We start from the raw sequence: 19,548 nt of genomic DNA, 5'->3' as shown, positions 1-19,548 counted from the left end.
CCAAATTCTGGTGAAAATAAATCTGATGGATTTTCATCTAAGTTCAAGTCAGTAAGGCATGTTCAAGTCATGACAAGGGTGTTTTATGAACGCATTTCTGTTGCTTTCTGCTTTTACAATGCAAACGTGTAAATGTGTAAATGAAACCATGACAAAGAGATAGAATTTGGAAAAACGTGAGTTAAAAAATCAATGGTAACGACATCTAATCAGTTACAATGTGATGTTGGTTCAACATTTTGTGTGCAATCTCAGAAAATAAAGCTGCAAATAAAAGACATTAAATCTCTCAAGATCTCAGCAGAGGAGGATTAAACAACTCCACAAACAGCATTACCAGCTTCACTTATTACTAACCATATTTACTTTCTTTCATACATGTCCAAAAGTTTTTTGCATACTTTTTTTTTTTCAGAATATATGACTGTCACAACACTGTTGGGTCTCACCCTGTTGTATCAAAGAGATGGTATACAACTACACTGAGTATATTTAAAGTGTTAAAATTAATAATAAAAGCCAATGCATTGCATATGCTAATATTGTCAGTGCAAATGCATGCTTCTGCTGGAGTTCTGTGTATGTTGCAGGTTTAATGTTCAGTGCACTTCTAACCATATCCTGTGGGTTTTTGCAACAGAACTACCGGCCATTGGTATGGAAAAAAATGTGGTGTGTGTGTGTGTGTGTGTGTGTGTGTACTTTGGCAAGCTGTTTTCGCTTAAAATATTCCCAGCGTTACTTGTTGTTATTGTATTCTTACTAGTAACAATTATGATTAGAGAGCTCTCTATTCCAATTCAATTGCTCTTAAATTCAAAATGTTAAAATTAATATTCAAAAACATAGTCATATATTCTGAAATTGCATTTGCACTGACTTGTCACAACACTGTTGGGTCTCACCCTGTTGTATCAAAGAGAAGGTATACAACTACTCTGAGTATATTTAAAGTGTTAAAATTAATATTAAAAACCATATGTCAGTACAAATGCATGCTTCTGCTGTATGTTCTGTGTATGTTGCAGTTCTGTGTATGTTGCAGGTTTAATGTTCAGTGCACTTCTAACCATATCCTGTGGTTTTTGCAGAAGAACAGAAATTTTCTCAAGAGACGTGCTGCCATTGGAAGGTTTGGCAAAAAGGTTTGGTAAGAATTCAATTAGAGGGCTCTAAAATTAAATTCTCACTAGTAACAATTATGATTCGAGAGCTCTCAATAAACGAACCGCAAATACACTGAACAAAATTATAAACGCAACACTTTTGTTTTTGCCCCCATTTTTCATAAGCTGAACTCAAAGATCTAAGACTTTTTCAATGTACACAAAAGGCCTATTTCTCTCAAATATAGTTCACAAATCTGTCTAAATCTGTGTTAGTGAGCACTTCTCCTTTGCCGAGATAATGGTGACCATCATTTGCCTCACGCAGTGCAACACATCTCCTTCGCATAGAGTTGATCAGGTTGTTGATTGTGGCCTGTGGAATGTTGGTCCACTCCTCTTCAATGGCTGTGCGAAGTGGCAGGAATTGTGTACAGATCCTTGCAACATGGGGCCGTGCATCATCAGGCTGCAACAAGAGGTGATAGTCGTGGATGAATGGAACAACAATGGGCCTTAGGATCTCGTCACGGTATCTCTATGCATTCAAAATGCCATCAATAAAATACACTTGTGTTCGTTGTCCATAACATACACCTGCCCATACCATAACCCCACCGCCACCATAGGCCACTCGATCCACAACGTTGACATCAGCAAACCGCTCACCCACATGATGCCATACACGCTGTCTGCCCTCTGCCCTGTACAATGAAAACCTGCACTCACCCGTGAAGAGAACACCTCTCCAAAGTGCCAGGCGCATTCGAATGTGAGCATTTGCCCACTCAAGTCCGTTTCGACGACGAACTGCAGTCGGGTCGAGACCCCGCTGAGGACGACGAGCATATAGATGAGCTTTCCTAAAACGGTTTCTGACAGTTTGTGCAGAAATTCTTTGGTTATGCAAACCGATTGTTGCAGCACATTATCATTTTTATATAATCTTTCTAAGCGAACTGAGTGAAGAGAAGGATGTGTAAAGGGAAGGAAGTGGGGAGAGAAGGAACAAATGTGGAGGAAGGACAGGGGGGAAAGAAGCTTTCCCACAACTTCACTCTGTGGGGTGTGAAGACAGTATGTGTTTGTGTTGTCCATATCTCAGGAGATCAAAGTATCTAAGGTTATGATCAAGCTACATTTGATAAAAATCAACTGTCCATAATGTATAAGGTACATTGACAGACAGCATGTTAAAATCTGCTCAGGCCGCCATTTTCTACCTCTTCACAAAAACCAATGACATACAACCATATTGTGCATGTTATTTCTTTACAGACAGTGATGTTCAAATTATTCAAATGATGTGGATTTGAAAAAGTGAATGGATTGTAAGGTAATAATATTTCTTAACCAGAAAATATTCAGTGAAATGATTGATGCACATGAGTGTGTTATGTCGATGTTCTTAGTTCCAACATGATAGTCAGACTATGTTTTTGACGGATGTGATAACGTGCATGTGGAATGAACTATGTTTGATTGTTGAATAATTATAAAACATCCTGGAATTGTTTGAAATGCTTTTTGCGTAGTTCATTATACGTATTTTATTGAATTAAGTTTATTTTGTTGTTTTAATAAATTACATGCTTAGAGACTGACATGGTTTGCCAAAAATGTTACATTCAGCCGTCACAAATTCATTGACTTTGAATACCAAAGGAATGGTTTTGGTGAACAATGTTGTTTTTATTGTCTCTCATAACTAAAATCTTTTATTTAATCTCATGAAAATGCAGATCCTAATGTAAATAATAGTGAAAATCACTTTTAAAAACTGTTGTTCCATTATTACCAATTAGCAGATTTAGACTCATCTCCATCTTCAGTTAAGATGCTTTTTTTAATTAATTCATACATTTTGCATGATTCTTCATTTAAATTGGCCATATTTTCTTTTCTCCCATACGCAAATGTAATATTACATTTCCATGTATGAAATATGTGAATACAAGCAAAGCATTTCATATTGTCTGTATATTTTTATAAAGCATGAAGTGACCATGATTACATGTCATAATTATTATAAATATCCATATGCACACTGTTTGTTGCTTTTAACAATAACACAGCTTTGGTTATATAGCAGTAATAAAGAAAAAAATACAGTTATTAATATAGGATTTTACATTAGTTAATTTAGCAGACACTGTTTATCTAAAGCAATTAATTTACATTTGAGGAGAGTACAAACAAGTGTGATGACAATTTTTTTTTTTAAAGAAGCAGAAACATTTTACGGATACTTCAGATTTTCAGTAGCAGTGGAATAACCTGTGTTTATTTAATTTTAAGTAATTTTGTAATGTATCCCAGTGCTCCAGTATGTCCTTCGCCTGTTCTCTTCTTGATGTTTTCCAGTATTTCAGCCTTTTCAGGTTCTTTTATTTCCTTCAGCTTCTCGATCAGAAAATCAATGTGCAGAAGTGTGAACACAGAATCAGTGTTGAGTGCGATCATCTCCAGAGTATACACACAGTGAAAAGCTTCAATCACCAGCTTTATTTTCTCTTTCTCTAATTCGTGCAGTTCTTTTTCCAGCTTCTGAACCAGAGACACACTGCCCCCCCCAATATTACCACCATAATCCTTCTTTAATTGTCCATATGTCGTCTGCTCTGTCTTTTTCTTAATTTTATATATTTTTGCTTCTTTGACATGTTTGCTGTAGTGGCATTTATTTGTGCACACTCTGCAGTGATCATCTTTCATCACACTGCACCGTGAGAGGTTTCTGGCCCACCAGCATCCTGGATAATGACAGTTCTCCTTACAGACTGTGCAGCACATCGCCTTACTGGCTACAGAAGTATCAATATCAACCTTCTCTTTATAGGCCACTTCAACTTCAAACTCAAAGTTCTTATCTTCATTGACATCTTTCTGGTGATGCTTAATAACTTTTTGAGTTTGTTTCAGCTTACATTGTTTTTCTTCCATCATTTGAACACGTTCTTTTAGATTAGAGATATTTGCCTCCAGCTGTTTCCGTTGTTGTACTACATCTTGAGACATCTTCAGGCTTTTTGGTTTTATTGTGTCAAGAAACTTGAACAATCCTTCCATTCCTCTAAAACTGAGATTCCATGATTGTTCCTTTATATTTTCATCATCTTCATCAGCAGGTTCTGACTGACAGTTGTCAAACAGGAAAAACTGCTGATTCTTGTCATTCACTGCACACTTGATTTTAGCCTCTTTAACAGCCGTCAGGGCATTTTTAGGTCGAGCTCCATTTGAGTGTGTGAAGAGTAAGACAATGTTTTCAGCAATATCTCTTCCAAATAAAGACTGAACAGCATCAAATATATATTGTTGTCTGCCAGAGAGTCGATTTTGATGCGCCATAATCACCAGACACACTGCATTTATTTCATTGATCCCTTCTGCAGATTTACATAAACTAAGAAAACTCTCAGCGATCTGTTTATCAAGATCATGTCCACGAGTGTCTCCATATCCTGGTGTGTCGATGATTGTTAGATCAGTTTGACTCTCTTGTGGATAAAACCCATAAACAGTGATGATGGAGGTCTGACTGTGAACTGATGTTCGGTCACTCTGATCATCTGTGATCTCAAACCAAACCTTGTCTTCTCTCTGAACACACAACATGTAGTTGATCATCGTATTGATCAGGGTTGTTTTTCCTGTTCCTGTTTCTCCCACCATCAGAATGGTTTTATGGGGTTTGTTTTTGTCTCTCTTTCCAAATGTCTTCTTTCTGAATGGTTCTGTTTTATTAAAATTGTCTGAACTTGTTTGCAGACGGTATTGAGCAGGATTTCCACATTTAACTAAGATGCATTGGTTGATGATTTTGTCCATTTTTAACAATTTTAGACTTAGTAATTATTTCCTCTGTAATATTAATAATGAAAAAAATGACGTCATCAGTTATGAGACAGCACATTCGTGATAAGATTTTTATGGAAATACTATTCAGGCTATTTAATAACTCAGAAGAAAACACTTTTCTTTTAAAAATTTATATATTTAATTAATAGGTCTAACTTCATTAAAATTCATTGTGAATTAGGTAATTTGGTCTGTGCATGATGTAGCACAAAACTACGAAGCCCCTAAAGAGACGTGGAGGTAGAACAAATTTTGAATGGGAGACAATACAATATTTCAAATCTTTTGCGTTTCCCCGAGAAACTTTGCGTTCCCTCACAAAGGTTTAAAAAAATATATAGTATATATAAAATATCTATTAAAGAAAACCTCTCGGTTACGTATGTAACCCTAGTTCCCTGATAGGGAACGAGACGCTGCGTCAAGCTGTGGGAACGCCTCTGCGTGTGTGCTTCATGAAGCACGTATGGAATCAGTCCAATGGAGAGACGGAACGTCATAGGCGGGTGACGTCATCGACCAGGAAACTATAAAGCACCCCCAAAATACAAGCGCGACAGCTTCTGATAGGCCTGAAGGAAGCGCTAACGGGCATGCTGGGAGTATGGCAAAACGACGCAGCGTCTCGTTCCCTATCAGGGAACTAGGGTTACATACGTAACCGCGACGTTCCCTTTCAAGGGAACTCGAGCTGCATCAAGCTGTGGGAGCGCCAATACCCACGTCGCCATAGGAGCAAATGACCGTCATGTGGGAACTAGCGCACAGAGAACGAGAGCACCTGCGCCCCAGGAGTGGAACTTAAGTCCAATTCATAGAACTTAACAAATGTAAGCAGTGAGGACCACCCAGCCGCATCACAAACATCACTTAGCGATACTCCTGACATCAATGCTTTAGAAGCAGCCATACTCCTAGTAGAGTGGGCTCGTACAGCCAAAGGTGAAGGCTGACCAGCCGACTCATAAGCAAGTGAGATGGCCTCAACCACCCACTTGCTCATTCTCTGTTTAGACGCGGGACACCCTTTCCTGGGTGGTCCAAAGCACACAAATAACTGTTCTGATTTCCTCCACAGGTTAGCTCTGTGGACGTATGCGTCTAACGCCCTAACCGGGCAGAGAAGGTTAAGTTTCTCCTGATCTGATGACACAAAAGGAGGAGGATAGAAAGCCTGCAGCACTGTAGGTCTAACAGCATTAGTAGGGACCTTAGGGACATAACCTGGTCTAGGGTATAGAAAAGCCTTAACCATACCAGGCGAAAACTCCAGGCACGAGGGTGCAACTGACAGGGCCTGCAAATCTCCGATTCTCTTAAGTGAGGAGATTGCAAGCAGAAAAAGAGTTTTGTAAGTGAGAAATTTCTCAGAATCTTCCTCAATAGGTTCAAAGGGGGCCAAAGAAAGGCCCTCTAGTACAATGGCCAAATCCCAAGTCGGCACCCTCGTACGAACTGCAGGCCTCAGCCTCAAAGTGCCACGAAGGAAGCGAGTTATAAGTGGGTGTCTCCCAAGAGAAACTCCACTGAAAGGGACATGGAAAGCAGCTAGTGCCGCCACATACACCTTTAGTGTGGAGGGGGATAACCCTGCAGAGAAACGCTCCTGCAGAAACTCCAGCACTGCACCCACTGGGCCGTTAACTGAGTCCTGCCGGTGTTCTGCACACCAAGAAGTGAAAAGTTTCACTTCAGGGCATATAACTTCCTCGTGGACGGAGCTCTGGAGTGAAGGATGGTCTCAACAACCTCAGTTGAGAGACCAGATTCTAAGAGCTGGGCCCCCTCAGAGGCCAAGCCCACAGTTTCCACAACTCTGGGCGGGGGTGAAATATCGTACCGCCCTCCTGAGAGAGAAGATCCCTCCTGATCGGAATCTCCAAGGGAGAGCCGTCCAGAAGAGAAATATGGTCCGCGAAATATACTCGGCTACTAGAAGTAGGCTGACCCCGTCCCGGCGAACCCTCTCCAGAACTCCTGGTTGCAGAGCAACCGGGGAAAAAGCATACAGACGTGACCTCGGCCACGGCTGTACTAGAGCGTCCAACCCCAGAGGGGCTGGCTGACTGATGGAGAACCACAGATGACAGTGCGTTGTCTCCTTGGAAGCGAATAGGTCCACCTCGGCGCGACCGAAACTCAACCAAAGGAGCTCCACCACCTCGGGGTGGAGCCTCCATTCCCCCGGCCTCGGCCCCTGCCTTGACAGGGAGTCTGCTACTACATTCAAATAACCAGGAAGATACATAACTCTCAGAGACCGTAACTTGACCTAGGACCACATGAGGATCTGATGGGCCAACTTGTAAAGTGGACGCGACCGCAGGCCCCCCTGATGATTTATATACGAGACCACCGACATGTTGTCTGACTGAACTAACACATGATGACCTCTGAGGTCTGCTAGGAAGTGTTTCAAAGCTTGGAACACCGCCAACATCTCTAGACAATTTATATGCCATGATAGATGATGGTCCTGCCACTGACCTTGGGCTGGACGACCACTCATGACCGCCCCCCACCCTGTGAGGGAAGCATCCGTCGATAGCGTTACGCGACGACAAAGAGCCCCCAACACAGGCCCTTTGGACAGGAACCAGGTTTCTTTCCACATGACCAGAGCACGAAGGCAGCGCCGCGTGACTTTGATCGTGCGGAGGGGATTTCCCCTCGGGGAGAATCCCTTGGTCCGGAGCCACCACTGCAGTGGTCTAATGTACAACAGGCTGCAAGGTATAACGTTGGACGCTGCTGCCATCAGACCCAACAGTCTCTGAAACTGTTTTACTGTGAGTAGCTGGCCTAGCTTTACTTGTTTCATAGCTGAAAGAATCAAAGCGATGCGGGCGCGACTTTCTCCGACCCGGATCGCTTCGATTCTTTCAGCTATGAAACAAGTAAAGAGATCGAATCCCAAACGACACCCAGAAAAGTGGTCTTCTGAGAAGGAGATAATACACTTTTCTTTGCGTTCAGCCTCAACCCCAACTTTCTCAAATGAGCGAGTACAACATCTCGATGCTCAACCGCCATCTGTTCTGTCTGAGCTAAAATCAACCAATCGTCGATGTAATTGAGGATACGAATGCCCTGAAACCTCAGGGGCGCTAAAGCTGCATCCATGCATTTCGTGAAAGTGCGGGGAGATAAAGCTAGGCCAAATGGAAGAACCTTGTACTGGTACGCCTCGCCCCCGAAGGTGAACCTCAGGAACTTCCTGTGTTGTGGAAGGATGGAAATATGGAAGTACGTGTCCTTCAGATCTAACGTGACAAACCAGTCCTCGGATCTGATTTGTGACACGATCTGCTTGATAGTGAGCATCTTGAATTTTAGCTTCCCTACCGAGCGATTCAACAGGTGCAGATCTAAAATTGGACGCAACCCCCCATCCTTCTTTGGAACGATGAAATATCGGCTGTAAAAACCTGACTCCAACCTGGGAGGAGGAACCCGTTCTATAGCCCCCTTTTGTAGGAGCGCTTTCACCTCTTGTTCCATTACCAGAGCCTGCTCGGGGCCAACCACTGTGGGCAGAACCCCCTCAGGGCACCGAAGAAGAGCGGGCACCGTGTAATGCGGTGAACACCTCTCTCCCACGGCAGGGACCACCCTCAGCATCCTGACGCCAGTGGCGTCAGGACTTCCTCTTTGCCGAAGCCTTCTTAGCCATAATAACTGTCCTCAGATCAGTTTTGCCAGAAGACTTCGGCTGAGAGTGCCGCGTCTGGTCCCACTGTTTGGAAGGGGGAGCGCGAGACGCGACACTCTGCTTCTGTTGCGCCCTATGTGAGATTTAACCATAGATGCCTCTCTGCGGCCACAGGGCTGCCATAGTACGGCCCATTAGCTTGGTCGACTCCTTGGTGGCGCGCAGAGATAAATCTGCAGCCTGACGCAGTTCGCGAACTAAGTCAGTGCTGACCTCTTGAGTGTCACTCACATCCTTTAATAAGTCAGCCTGGTATGCCTGCAAGATGGACATCGTGTGCAGGCACACCGAGGCTTGACCGGCCGCCGAATACGCCTTACCCACTAAAGCTGACGTACTTCTAAGAGGCTTAGAGGGTAAAAGTGGTGCTTTAAAATAAGATGCAGCTTCAGCAGAAAGATGACTAGCAAGCGCCTCTTCTGCTTTGGGCATCGCCCCATAACCATGAGATTTAGCCCCCGCAATGTTTGAATAAGTGGAAGTTTGAGGGCTAAAAACACGATAAGAGACCGGCTTTTTCCACGATCTCGAAACCTCTGTGTGGAGATCAGGGAAGAAGGGCAAGCACCGGCGTGGAGGTTGAGAACGGGAAGGCAAAAATCTTTCATCTAATTAAGATTTTTCTCTAGACTCCTGCCTAACAGCTGGCCACTCGATGCTTAATTTAGAAACAGCACGAGTGAGCACCTCCATAAGCTCCTCACTTTCGGGAGAGCGAGATGGCGAATCATCGACATCTCCCGCATCCAGACTAACAACATCCAGATCCTCAGAACTGGATAGTTGCAGTACTAGGGCCTCAGTTCGGGGGGAAGAAACCGCAGAGCGTGCTTCCGAACCCGAGACTGAGGCACTGGATCTAACAGGTAAGGGCTGAGATAGGACAGAGCCCGTCTCAAGCCCCGCTGTTAGATCCATCTGCGATCCCCACGAATGACGTCGCCGCTCAGCCTCGGCATAAGCGGGACCCGATCCGCGGGGATCGCGAACCGAACCACTCTCCTCAAAGAGTGATCGGCGGGAGCGGAGCATTCTAAGAGGCAAACGCTCGCAATGCTCACAATCAGCCCCCTCGAGAGCTGAGTGGGCATGCTGCACTCCCAAACAAACAACACATAAGCTGTGTGTATCCCCGCCCGTTAAATAGCGCGAGCAGGGAGGAACACACTTCTTAAATTGTTGTTTGCTCGCCATTGTCTCTCAATATAATATATATATATAGTTTTTTGAAATAGTGAAACTCCTGCTTAGTGACAGACAAAAACACTTGAGACAGATCCACATATAGCGCTTACTGAAGGCAAAGAAGCTGTCGCGCTTGTTTTTTGGGGGTGCTTTATAGTTTCCTGGTCGATGACGTCACCGCCTATGACGTTCCGTCTCTCCATTGGACTGATTCCATACGTGCTTCATGACGCACACACGCAGAGGCGTTCCCACAGCTTGACGCAGCTCGAGTTCCCTTGAAAGGGAACTGCTGTGAGCTCGGACAGACACTTCCTGTTTAATGTCCCTGGCAGTGTTTCAGAGCTCCTCCGTACATTAACAATGGAGCATTTCATAGTGTTTGAACTTAGACTCAAATATAAAGAAATGTGGTCAGTGCTTAACTCAAGGAGTTAGTGAAGTTGGCAATATATTTACAGATACGAAGTTGTGAGCTAAACATTGTTAAAACACAAATGACCACTATAATTAAAGCTGCTAGCAGCATTTAGCCGTGTTCAAGCAGTTAAGGCAGTTAAGCGCATAAGCTTAAAAGACATTAAGTTTTATGTAGCAAGCACTTAACCACTGACATCATAGATGGAATAGACCATGTTTTAGTATGATTTACCATGATTTACCCTGTTCTAGCATGGTTTACCACAATTGAACACATTCCAGTATGATTTACCATGAATCTAGCATGATTTACCATAGTTTACCACGATATACCAAGTTCTAGTATGATTCACCAGGATTTTCCCTGTTCTAGCATGGTTTACCACAATTGAACATTCTAGTATGATTAAATATAATTATAGCATGATTGACCATAGTTCATTATCTTAGTTTACATTGATTTACCATGTTATAGGATGATTTACAATGATATACCACATTCTATAATGATTTATGATGGTTTTGAACATTTTGATATGAACATTATATGATCATAGATGGAAAAGACCATTTACAGCTAATACAGGCAATTTACCATACACTCTAAAAAACGTTGGGTTATTTTGTGTACCCAATAGCTGGGTTAAAAATATTGGGTCGTTCTGTTGGGTTATTCGGAACATTTATTGGGTTGTTTCTATAACAATGCAGCCCGTTAGGTTGAAATTCAAATTGCAACGGTTGACCACCACAGCTGACAGAAGATACACGGGTGTGATAATATTACACTACACAGTATGTATATTGTAGCCTATGTTATTATTTTTTTTCGTTATAACATGACTTTAAGCTCTTACATAGTATTATTGCCGTTTTTCGTTCTAAATGTTCAGCCAATTATTTTTATGTTTATATCTCCCCTGTATGACTGCTTTTTGTCCGCTATCTGCAACTAACGACACCAATATGGCCATATAGCCAGCCAATTTCTTAGTACTCGGTTGTGATACTCTTCCTAACTTTCTATGTTCTTTCCAATACTTTTTGGGAAAGTTATTAATATTTTCAGATATTAACCGGCGCGCTCGGCTTCAAGACGCAGCGGAAGCCTGGTCCATCCATCCTGTGTCGCAGTCACTTACAGGAAGTATGCTGTGTTATATAAAGGCCTACATTGTGGCGCAAATGTTTACTTGGGCTATCCCAACTACAGTGTGAATTTAAAATACTACAAAGTGTTAAACTAGGGTGACCATACGTCCTCTTTTTCCCGGACATGTCCTTTTTTCGGACCTAAAGAAAATGCGGCCGGACGGGACGCCATTCATTGCGTGCTTTTTTTTTCATTGCTTTAGATCCCTCCTTAAAAAAAAAAGTTTTATCTAGACAACTCTATAAAGATTAAAAGTTATAAAAGATAACTACTCAATAAGATAGTAAGTTATTACAATAGTCAGTTGAGTTACATAACACTTTTCAGATCGCCACATGCCCATTAAATAAAATGACGGTTGGTTGAGACTTTATTCCTTTATAATAAACTTTAACCTATTACTTTTTAAATGACACATCAGTAAAAGGACATTTTAAATGGAGGTAATTTACCACAATACATGGCAATTGCAGAAGCTCTATATTATAATATAATATAAATAATAAAAAATATAATAATATATATTTATATTGATAAACAGATGTCCATACTTTCATTGTTACTGCACCTTATTACATGGCTTGGTTGAATTCTAATGTAGAATGCGGTATGTTATTTGTTGATAACAGACCGCTGCTAAGTATAACACACCGTTGCCATGAAAATTCTAACCGTAGATACGGATTCTAACCGTAGATACGGAACAGACTATTTTCTTTAGCGGAAGCAATACAATCGTTTTTAAATCAATAAACTCATTTTTAAATCAATATTTTGTGTCAAATTATTGATTTATTTGGTAGGTAGCCATGTAATAAGCGGGATAATGCGAGGCGGTTGTTAAAGCGAATACAACCCCTTCAGGCTGATTCAAGCTCCGCTTCACGTCGGGGTCATAATCAGCCTGTCGGGGTTGTATTCACTATAACAACCGCCTCGCTCTACATTATCCCTTACATATGAGGTGTTGGTGTGATTTTAACTTTTCTTTTTCTTTATTAATTTTTAGATTGCTCAGGACTTTGGTATTTTATACCCACATGCCAAAGATAAACTTTTTGAAATTTGGGGACATGCATCTCAGCGAATCCTTTCATATTGCAGGACTGAGAAGAGAGCCTTGGATCTTCTTCCTGTTCAGACTAACATTTCTTCTGGTGAGAAAATCCTGAACAACAGCTCTGTACTTTCATGTCAAGTTATACTATTTTGTCTATAATGTAATGCACTTGTTTAAATTAATCCATTGTTCTTTCTGTTTTATGTAAAGACACTCTTGGAGATGTTGCTTTAAAAACCCTGCCAGCTATCTTTCCTCCATAGAGTGCCAAAGTTATGACGTCACTTTGTAGGCCAAAACGCGAAGTGAGTTAGCATTTTAGCACTTCCGGTTCTCTCGCCCTAAAGTCTATGGGTTTTTTGAATGGGTTTTTGCTAAATCGCCTGAAATAAGGTCTGTGGTTAACAAAGCCTCTAAATATTTTCACGTTTTGATCTATGACATAAAACCCACCAGTTATAGCCTGCTTGTGGTTTTTTAAACTTTATTGTGTCTGCTTGTGGTTTTTAAAACTTTATATAGGCTTCAAAATGTATAAATTTTGGATTAACTTGTAAAGATTATATTGATAGACAAAACGTGTAAGGGTCACAACTCTTTGTTGAACACAGATCTTATTTTTTGCGATTTTCCAAAAGTCTATGGGGAAAATGCATAGCTTTTCGATCGAGGGAACCCATGCGCCGCTAACTTCCGAGTTGTCCTACAAAGTGACGTCATAACTATCGGCACTCTATCGGTCAAAAGTTCAGTATGGCGTACCACAAGGCTCAGTACTAGGACCGCTGCTGTTCGCTCTGTACATGCTACCCTTAGTCAATATCATTAGGAAACATGGAATTAGTTTTCACTGTTATGCTGATGATACTCAGCTCTATATTTCCTCAAAACCTAACGAAACTTACCAATTCACAAAATTAACGGAATGCATAGCTGATATAAACAATTGGATGACTAGTAATTTCCTACTACTAAATTCTGAAAAAACACAGATTCTAATTATTGGACAAAAAACTTCCACACGCAATATCCTAGAATACCGTCTAACACTTGATGGCTGCTCTGTTAAGTCTTCGTCGTCAGTTAGGAACCTGGGTGTGCTCTTTGATACCAATCTCTCATTTGAAAGTCACGTGTCTAGTATCTGTAAAAGTGCATTTTTCCATCTTAAAAATATATCTAAATTATGTCATATGCTCTCATTGACAAATGCGGAACAATTAGTTCATGCGTTCATGACCTCAAGGCTAGATTATTGTAATGCTTATATGGGTGGTTGCCCTGCACGCTTAATAAACAAACTACAGCTAGTTCAAAACGCAGCCGCTAGAGTTCTTACCAGAACCAGGAAGTATGACCATATTAGCCCGGTTCTGTCAACACTGCATTGGCTCCCTATTAAACATCGTATACATTTTAAAATATTGCTGATTACTTACAAAGCACTAAATGGCTTTGCTCCCCAGTATTTGAGCGAGTTCTTAACGCATTATAGTCCTTCACGTCTATTGCGATCTCAAAATTCTGGCCAGTTGATAATACCTAGAATATCAAAATCAACTGCTGGCGGTAGATCCTTTTCCTACTTGGCACCAAAACTTTGGAACAATCTTCCTAACATGTTCCGGGAAGTAGACACAGTCTGTCAGTTCAAATCTAGACTAAAAACACATCTCTTTGGCTTAGCATACACATAACACATTATAGATTGCTATAGTTCAATGTTAGGCTGCATAGTTTAGATCAGCCGGAACCGGGAACACTTCCCATAAATCCTGATGTACTTTGTACATCATAAGAAGGATGGTGTCTACGCTAATATTAGTCTCTCTGTTTATCCCGAGGTCTACCGCAAACTGCCAGATCCAGGCCGTATCCAGATCTGAGGAAGGACCATCACATGGACACGATGACAACACATCGCTGAAGTGCCAGCCTCATCAACACTGTGAAGGCCTCATGGACACCTCAACAAACTCATCTCCATACCGGCGTGATGACTCCGACCACTAATCAGATGAACTGGATAAATATTGTGAAAGTTCTGATCCAACCTGACTTCTGACCTATTATGCCGCCTAAATCATAATCATACACTGTTCGTTTGTTGGTCAAAGGAGGACTGGCCCCCTGACTGAGCCTGGGTTCTCCCAAGGTTTTTTTCTCCACTCGTTCACCTGATGGAGTTTTGGTTCCTTGCCACTGTCGCCTTTTTTCGCCTTTATTCGCCATTGGCTTTTGGCTTGCTTAGTTGGGGACATTTAACATTTAATTTTGAATTTAACAATACTATTACAACTTTACTTTCCTGTTATCTCTGTAAAGCTGCTTTGAAACAATTTGTATTGTAAAAAGCGCTATATAAATAAAGGTGACTTGATTTGACTACAACTGTTTATTTGTGTTTTTGTGTTCCATGTTTCTTAGAACTTAAAACATAACTCTAAATTAATTTTAACATTATTATTCTGTGCCTGGAGGTGTTCCCTCAACACGTCGCCTTATGAGGCAGTTTATAATTGCATTACTTTTTTTATTTTATTTATTGAAACAATTTCTTGCCTTTAGGTAAGTACATCAAAACAATTGCAACAATAACTTTTGAATGCAATGTCTAATTGAATGTAAATAAAGCATTTTTAATATACTTAAGTTGTGATTTATTTATTTACATGGCAATAATAGTAATTATAATTAATATTAATAATAGGTTGATTAAAGCATTTTGGCCAAATAAACCAACAGATTCGTTTTTTGTAACCCAATTTATTGGGTAAAACTAGTTACCTAATTTATTGGGTTAAAATAACCCAACAATAGGTCGGTGCTATATCAACCCACCATTGGGTTAGCTGTTGGGTCGTTTTTTACCCAACTTTTTTAGGTGAATAGGACATATATGGTTTTGAAGCTTTTTAACAGTTATTTTTAATAGTTATACCTATGGTCCGATCTCCATGAAACTTTGCATGCTTCTTCACCATGTTATGACACATACAATTTTTTCTTTTCGTTTAGGATTTATAGGCCTTTGACCTTATTTTGACAGGCCCATTTTCTCAATGACCCTGTTACAGCCACTCAAATGCAAAAGTTCAACTTTTTTTCGATAATTATTTATCTAGAGAGTCCAGAGAATAGGCCTAGACTGGTTTGGTTCCGATCGGGTGAAAAACCAGGGACTAGTTCGCAAAAGTAGGTTTTGGACAAAATTCGACATAAGGGAATTTTTTTGCCTAAATCAAAATTGGAGTTACATTCTCTCCGTCTTGAGCCAAGGATCACAGTGGTGTAAAAAGCTAGATTCAAAGTCAAACGGTCTAGGAGTTGTGAGCAACTTAGTACTTTTGGTTGCTGCAGCACCACCTATGGGCCAAATGGGGGTTATACTCTGATAGGTTCTCCCCAAATTGAGGCCTACCATCTGGCTGAGTTTCTCAAAAAAAATCCTAACAATTACAATAGGTTTTCAGCACTTCGTGCTTGATCACCTAATTATACCAGGGTTCCGGACTGCGACCAAATTGGTCGCATATGCGACCATTTTTTGAGAATGTGCGAGTTAAAATGTTATGTGGTCACATTTGTGCGAGTGGACGCTTGAGCAACAGAACGCCGTTGTATCAGCTGCTCCAGTCCGTAACTTATGTTCAAAATGAACGAGTAGGTTACATCATGAATCCATTTTCCAAACCGTGTTTTTGACTTATTCTGAATCACTACGGTATGCCTATAATAAGTGTTTATATTCGGACTATTTTATCCCGGGGTCGTCTCGAATGCGGAGTAGCCCAGTGCCTGCGTGACTCGCCATAGACATTAACGGAGAGAAGTTCCGTCTACAATGTTCTTCCGCAAGAAACGTGCAGTTTATTTATTGACGAACGTAGACGCCACGCGCATTGCACACTGATGGTGAAACGCGCCAATTGCGAATTCACGAAATAAGGCATATCAAAATTATAAAAATGGTCTCAGGAAACACAGAGCCCCTTCCTCCTACGTCTTTTCAGCGGTTATATTTTTCTCTGTCGAGCGATTACTCTCATGATCGCTCGACAGAGGAAAAGGAAATTATTATAAAATGCAGAAGGCAAGGAGTGTGAGATTTCTGGTTTTTGTTACAACTATAAACTTTGATAACTAAAAATCTGTATCACTTTATTATAATACTCTAATCTTTTAAAATGTAATGCATACATTTGAATGTTTAATGATTTTTAAAAGATAGATAGATAGAATATGATTCAAATGTAAATAGATAGATTGTATATAATTCAAATGTAAAATGCTTAAAATTACAGATTTAAATTACTGTACAAAATCCATGAAAATCCTGAAATTTGGCAATGATAATTAATATATTACAGGTATTTCTGCTGCAACCCAGAAAGCCTTTGCTAGCCTTGGTCCATTAAAACCACTATTCATCAGCATGCATTGATTAATCCCATGGCATACATGTAGCACAAAAAAAAAAAAGTGCGACCAAATCATATGCTGGTGCGACCAACTGAGAAAGTTGGTAGCACCAGTGCAACCAGTGGAAAAGTTAGTCTGGAGCCCTGAATTATACTAAAGTAAACAACGAGCTACAATCCAATTTTTCTCTAAATGAGCTTTATAATATAAATTAATCTTTATGAGCAGGTGACTGAAAGACAAGTCCGAAGGGACCATCTGCAAATTGCAAAACCCTTTTGCACATTTTATATCATGAAAAATATTAAATAACTTCACTCTGCAAACACTATGAAATGCTCCATTGTTAACGTATGGAGCTGTTGAAACACTGCCAGGGACATTAAACAGGAAGTGTCTGTCTGAGCTCACAACAGTTTTTGCGAGGGAACGCAAAGTTTCTTGGGGGAACGCAAAAATATTTTTTTCTCCCATCCAATTTTTTTCCACCACCACGTCCCTTCAGGGGCTCCGTACGTACAACAGATGCTCACAATTATCCACATAAATAAGTGACCAAAAAAATAATTAAATTATTAATCAGCACCGTTATTAAAACAACATTTAGATACCACACTTACATTATTGTTACCTCTTTGCGCTGTGCCTGAGTTGCTTGGATGCAGTTTATGGCGTGATCTGGTCGTCATGGAAATTACTCTGAAGATGAGAGAATATTCAAACACGGAAAAGTTCTGTATTTAGTTTATTATAATCAGCTGAAATCCGGAAAAGAGCAGAAAAACACAATGTTAACATTTCCTCCTATTATTATTAATACAATTAGACACAGATGATTTGTGACTGTTTTGATGATCAATTGATTAAAATTTGTGATGATGAGATCACAAATCAGTAATATATTATTTAATTATAATGATGAATTACTCAGTGTACAATGTATATGTAAACTTACATAAATACTCATGTATACAACTGTCTTTAATGAATCCTTTAAAAAAAAAAAAATTTAATAAAATTCACATAGCCAACGAATCAGATAATTCATAATGCAGTTAATAATTAAATAAAATGGATTTACTTACAATGTGATGTTTTGATCAGTCCATCCTTTCTCAGCTCACACTGAGAATCTGCAGACAACTAGAACAGAAAGCCTATTGTATATTGAAGCCAACATCCTTTTTCTAAAGGTCATGTGATTTATGCGAACACATGTTATTTATTTATACAAAATGCTCCAGGTAGACCGAGTGTAATAAACAAAACTCAGCATCTCTAAAGAGGTTGTTCATGTTAGTTCTAGGCAGGGCTAGATTTACCTCATATTATGATATATAATAGGCAGAATAATCTTTGGGGCGGGGACGGGGAGGAGTTATGATGTTTGACTGACAGTTTGAGGAGCCAATCGAGATTTAGTCACAAAGCTCTATTTCGTACTTTTCTTTGGTTAAATATTTTCAGAACTCTTAGGCAGATGTAAACAGTGAGCAATAATAATGATTGTAACTAAATAGTAACAGAATATGGAGGTGCAAGGTTTCTGCACAAAAGCAATGATAATTTTAATCATGTTAATAATACATTAAATTTAATTCAATTCACATTTATTTGTATAGTGCTTTTCACAATACATATCATTTCAAGGCAGCTTTTATAGAAAGTGCATGAGTCCATATTACAATTTAGAGTGATCTTTTATCAGAGGTAACTGTCTAAGTTATGCATTTCAGAAATGGTACATATACAAAATCACAGTTAGCGAAAAATGTATTAAATTTAAACAAAGTAATAATTTAATGCAGAAACAATGAGCTCATTGAATTAATGAATACTAGTTTGTTAACAAATGATTGGCCATGGAGAAGCAGATCCGCGACTACAGGAGAAGCAGGCCCAGCTTCAGGAACGGCGAACAGTGCTGGAAATTTTCGGGGTCGACGCTCACAAATCCGAGGCAAGTTTTGCAGGGCGCTATCAAGACTCTGACTTCCTTTAATCCATGTGTTTCTCGGCACAGGACTTGTGCACCCAGAATGCGATCATCCCAGGTCTCCTTCACTCCGGCGCCGACACACCATGGAACTTGGGTGATTCAGCAGCGGAAGACTTGAGTCAGGCCATGGGCCAGAACCTCTCCCCCTCCGTAATCTTCGATTTTTTTGTGAAGTTTTGTGATATAAGGTAAAGTGAGGTCAACCTCAACTATGTCCTAGGGCTGGGCGGGGCGGGGCGCATTCGGTACGCCATTAGAGTATCGCAATGCCTACAGTGGGTGGTGTACATAATGTTCTCTTACGAGAGTATCTCTCGTACTGCGTAATATCTTATGGGAGTATTATCGTATTATCTTATGTAATATCTTATGGGAAAAACCTCTTTTCCACGAGATATTGAAGCCAAAAATGATCCTTACTTTTGAATCAATGTAAAACGCGTTGCGACAGCATGCAGACATAGGCCTGCGTGCCTATTGGCTGACCTGTGGCAACAGCAGCAACCTATCGAGAGAGGCCCTGCGCCAGAATAGGCGTGGCCTTGGCCTATAAATACAGCTCGACAGGCTGATACAAACTGATTTTCATCTCTTCAGGGAAGCACTATTGCATCGCTGGATCCGGAGTGA

At 40.4% G+C, this 19,548-nt stretch overlaps 1 protein-coding gene across 2 annotated transcripts; it reads right to left on the bottom strand.

The window, feature by feature from the left end:
• Nucleotides 1-2,777: 2,777 nt before the first annotated feature.
• LOC143726245 (uncharacterized) lies at nt 2,778-18,230 on the bottom strand. 2 transcript variants are annotated; one of them, XM_077219209.1, is made up of 3 exons: nt 18,005-18,230; nt 17,540-17,618; nt 2,778-4,970 (listed from the first exon to the last, which is right to left on the bottom strand). In XM_077219209.1, the coding sequence occupies exon 3, from the start codon at nt 4,935-4,937 to the stop codon at nt 3,390-3,392; it is 1,548 nt and encodes a 515-aa protein (XP_077075324.1). In that variant the 5' UTR covers nt 4,938-4,970; nt 17,540-17,618; nt 18,005-18,230; the 3' UTR covers nt 2,778-3,389. The 2 variants fall into 2 exon arrangements, with proteins under 2 accessions (XP_077075324.1, XP_077075325.1); XM_077219210.1 differs by having other exon boundaries at nt 17,551-17,618.
• Between the last annotated feature and the right edge of the window lie 1,318 nt (nt 18,231-19,548).

Source organism: Siphateles boraxobius, unplaced genomic scaffold (assembly GCF_051911475.1).
Source record: "Siphateles boraxobius isolate OS27281-9 unplaced genomic scaffold, OSU_SipBor_1 12, whole genome shotgun sequence".
Lineage (NCBI taxonomy): Eukaryota > Metazoa > Chordata > Actinopteri > Cypriniformes > Leuciscidae > Siphateles > Siphateles boraxobius.
Note: the sequence above shows the minus strand (reverse complement) of the source record. Positions and strands in the feature narration are given on the sequence as shown.

Bases quoted from the DNA above. Each gene is read 5' to 3' on its own strand.
- LOC143726245 (XM_077219209.1), bottom strand. From the start codon at position 4,937: ATGGACAAAATCATCAACCAATGCATCTTAGTTAAATGTGGAAATCCT.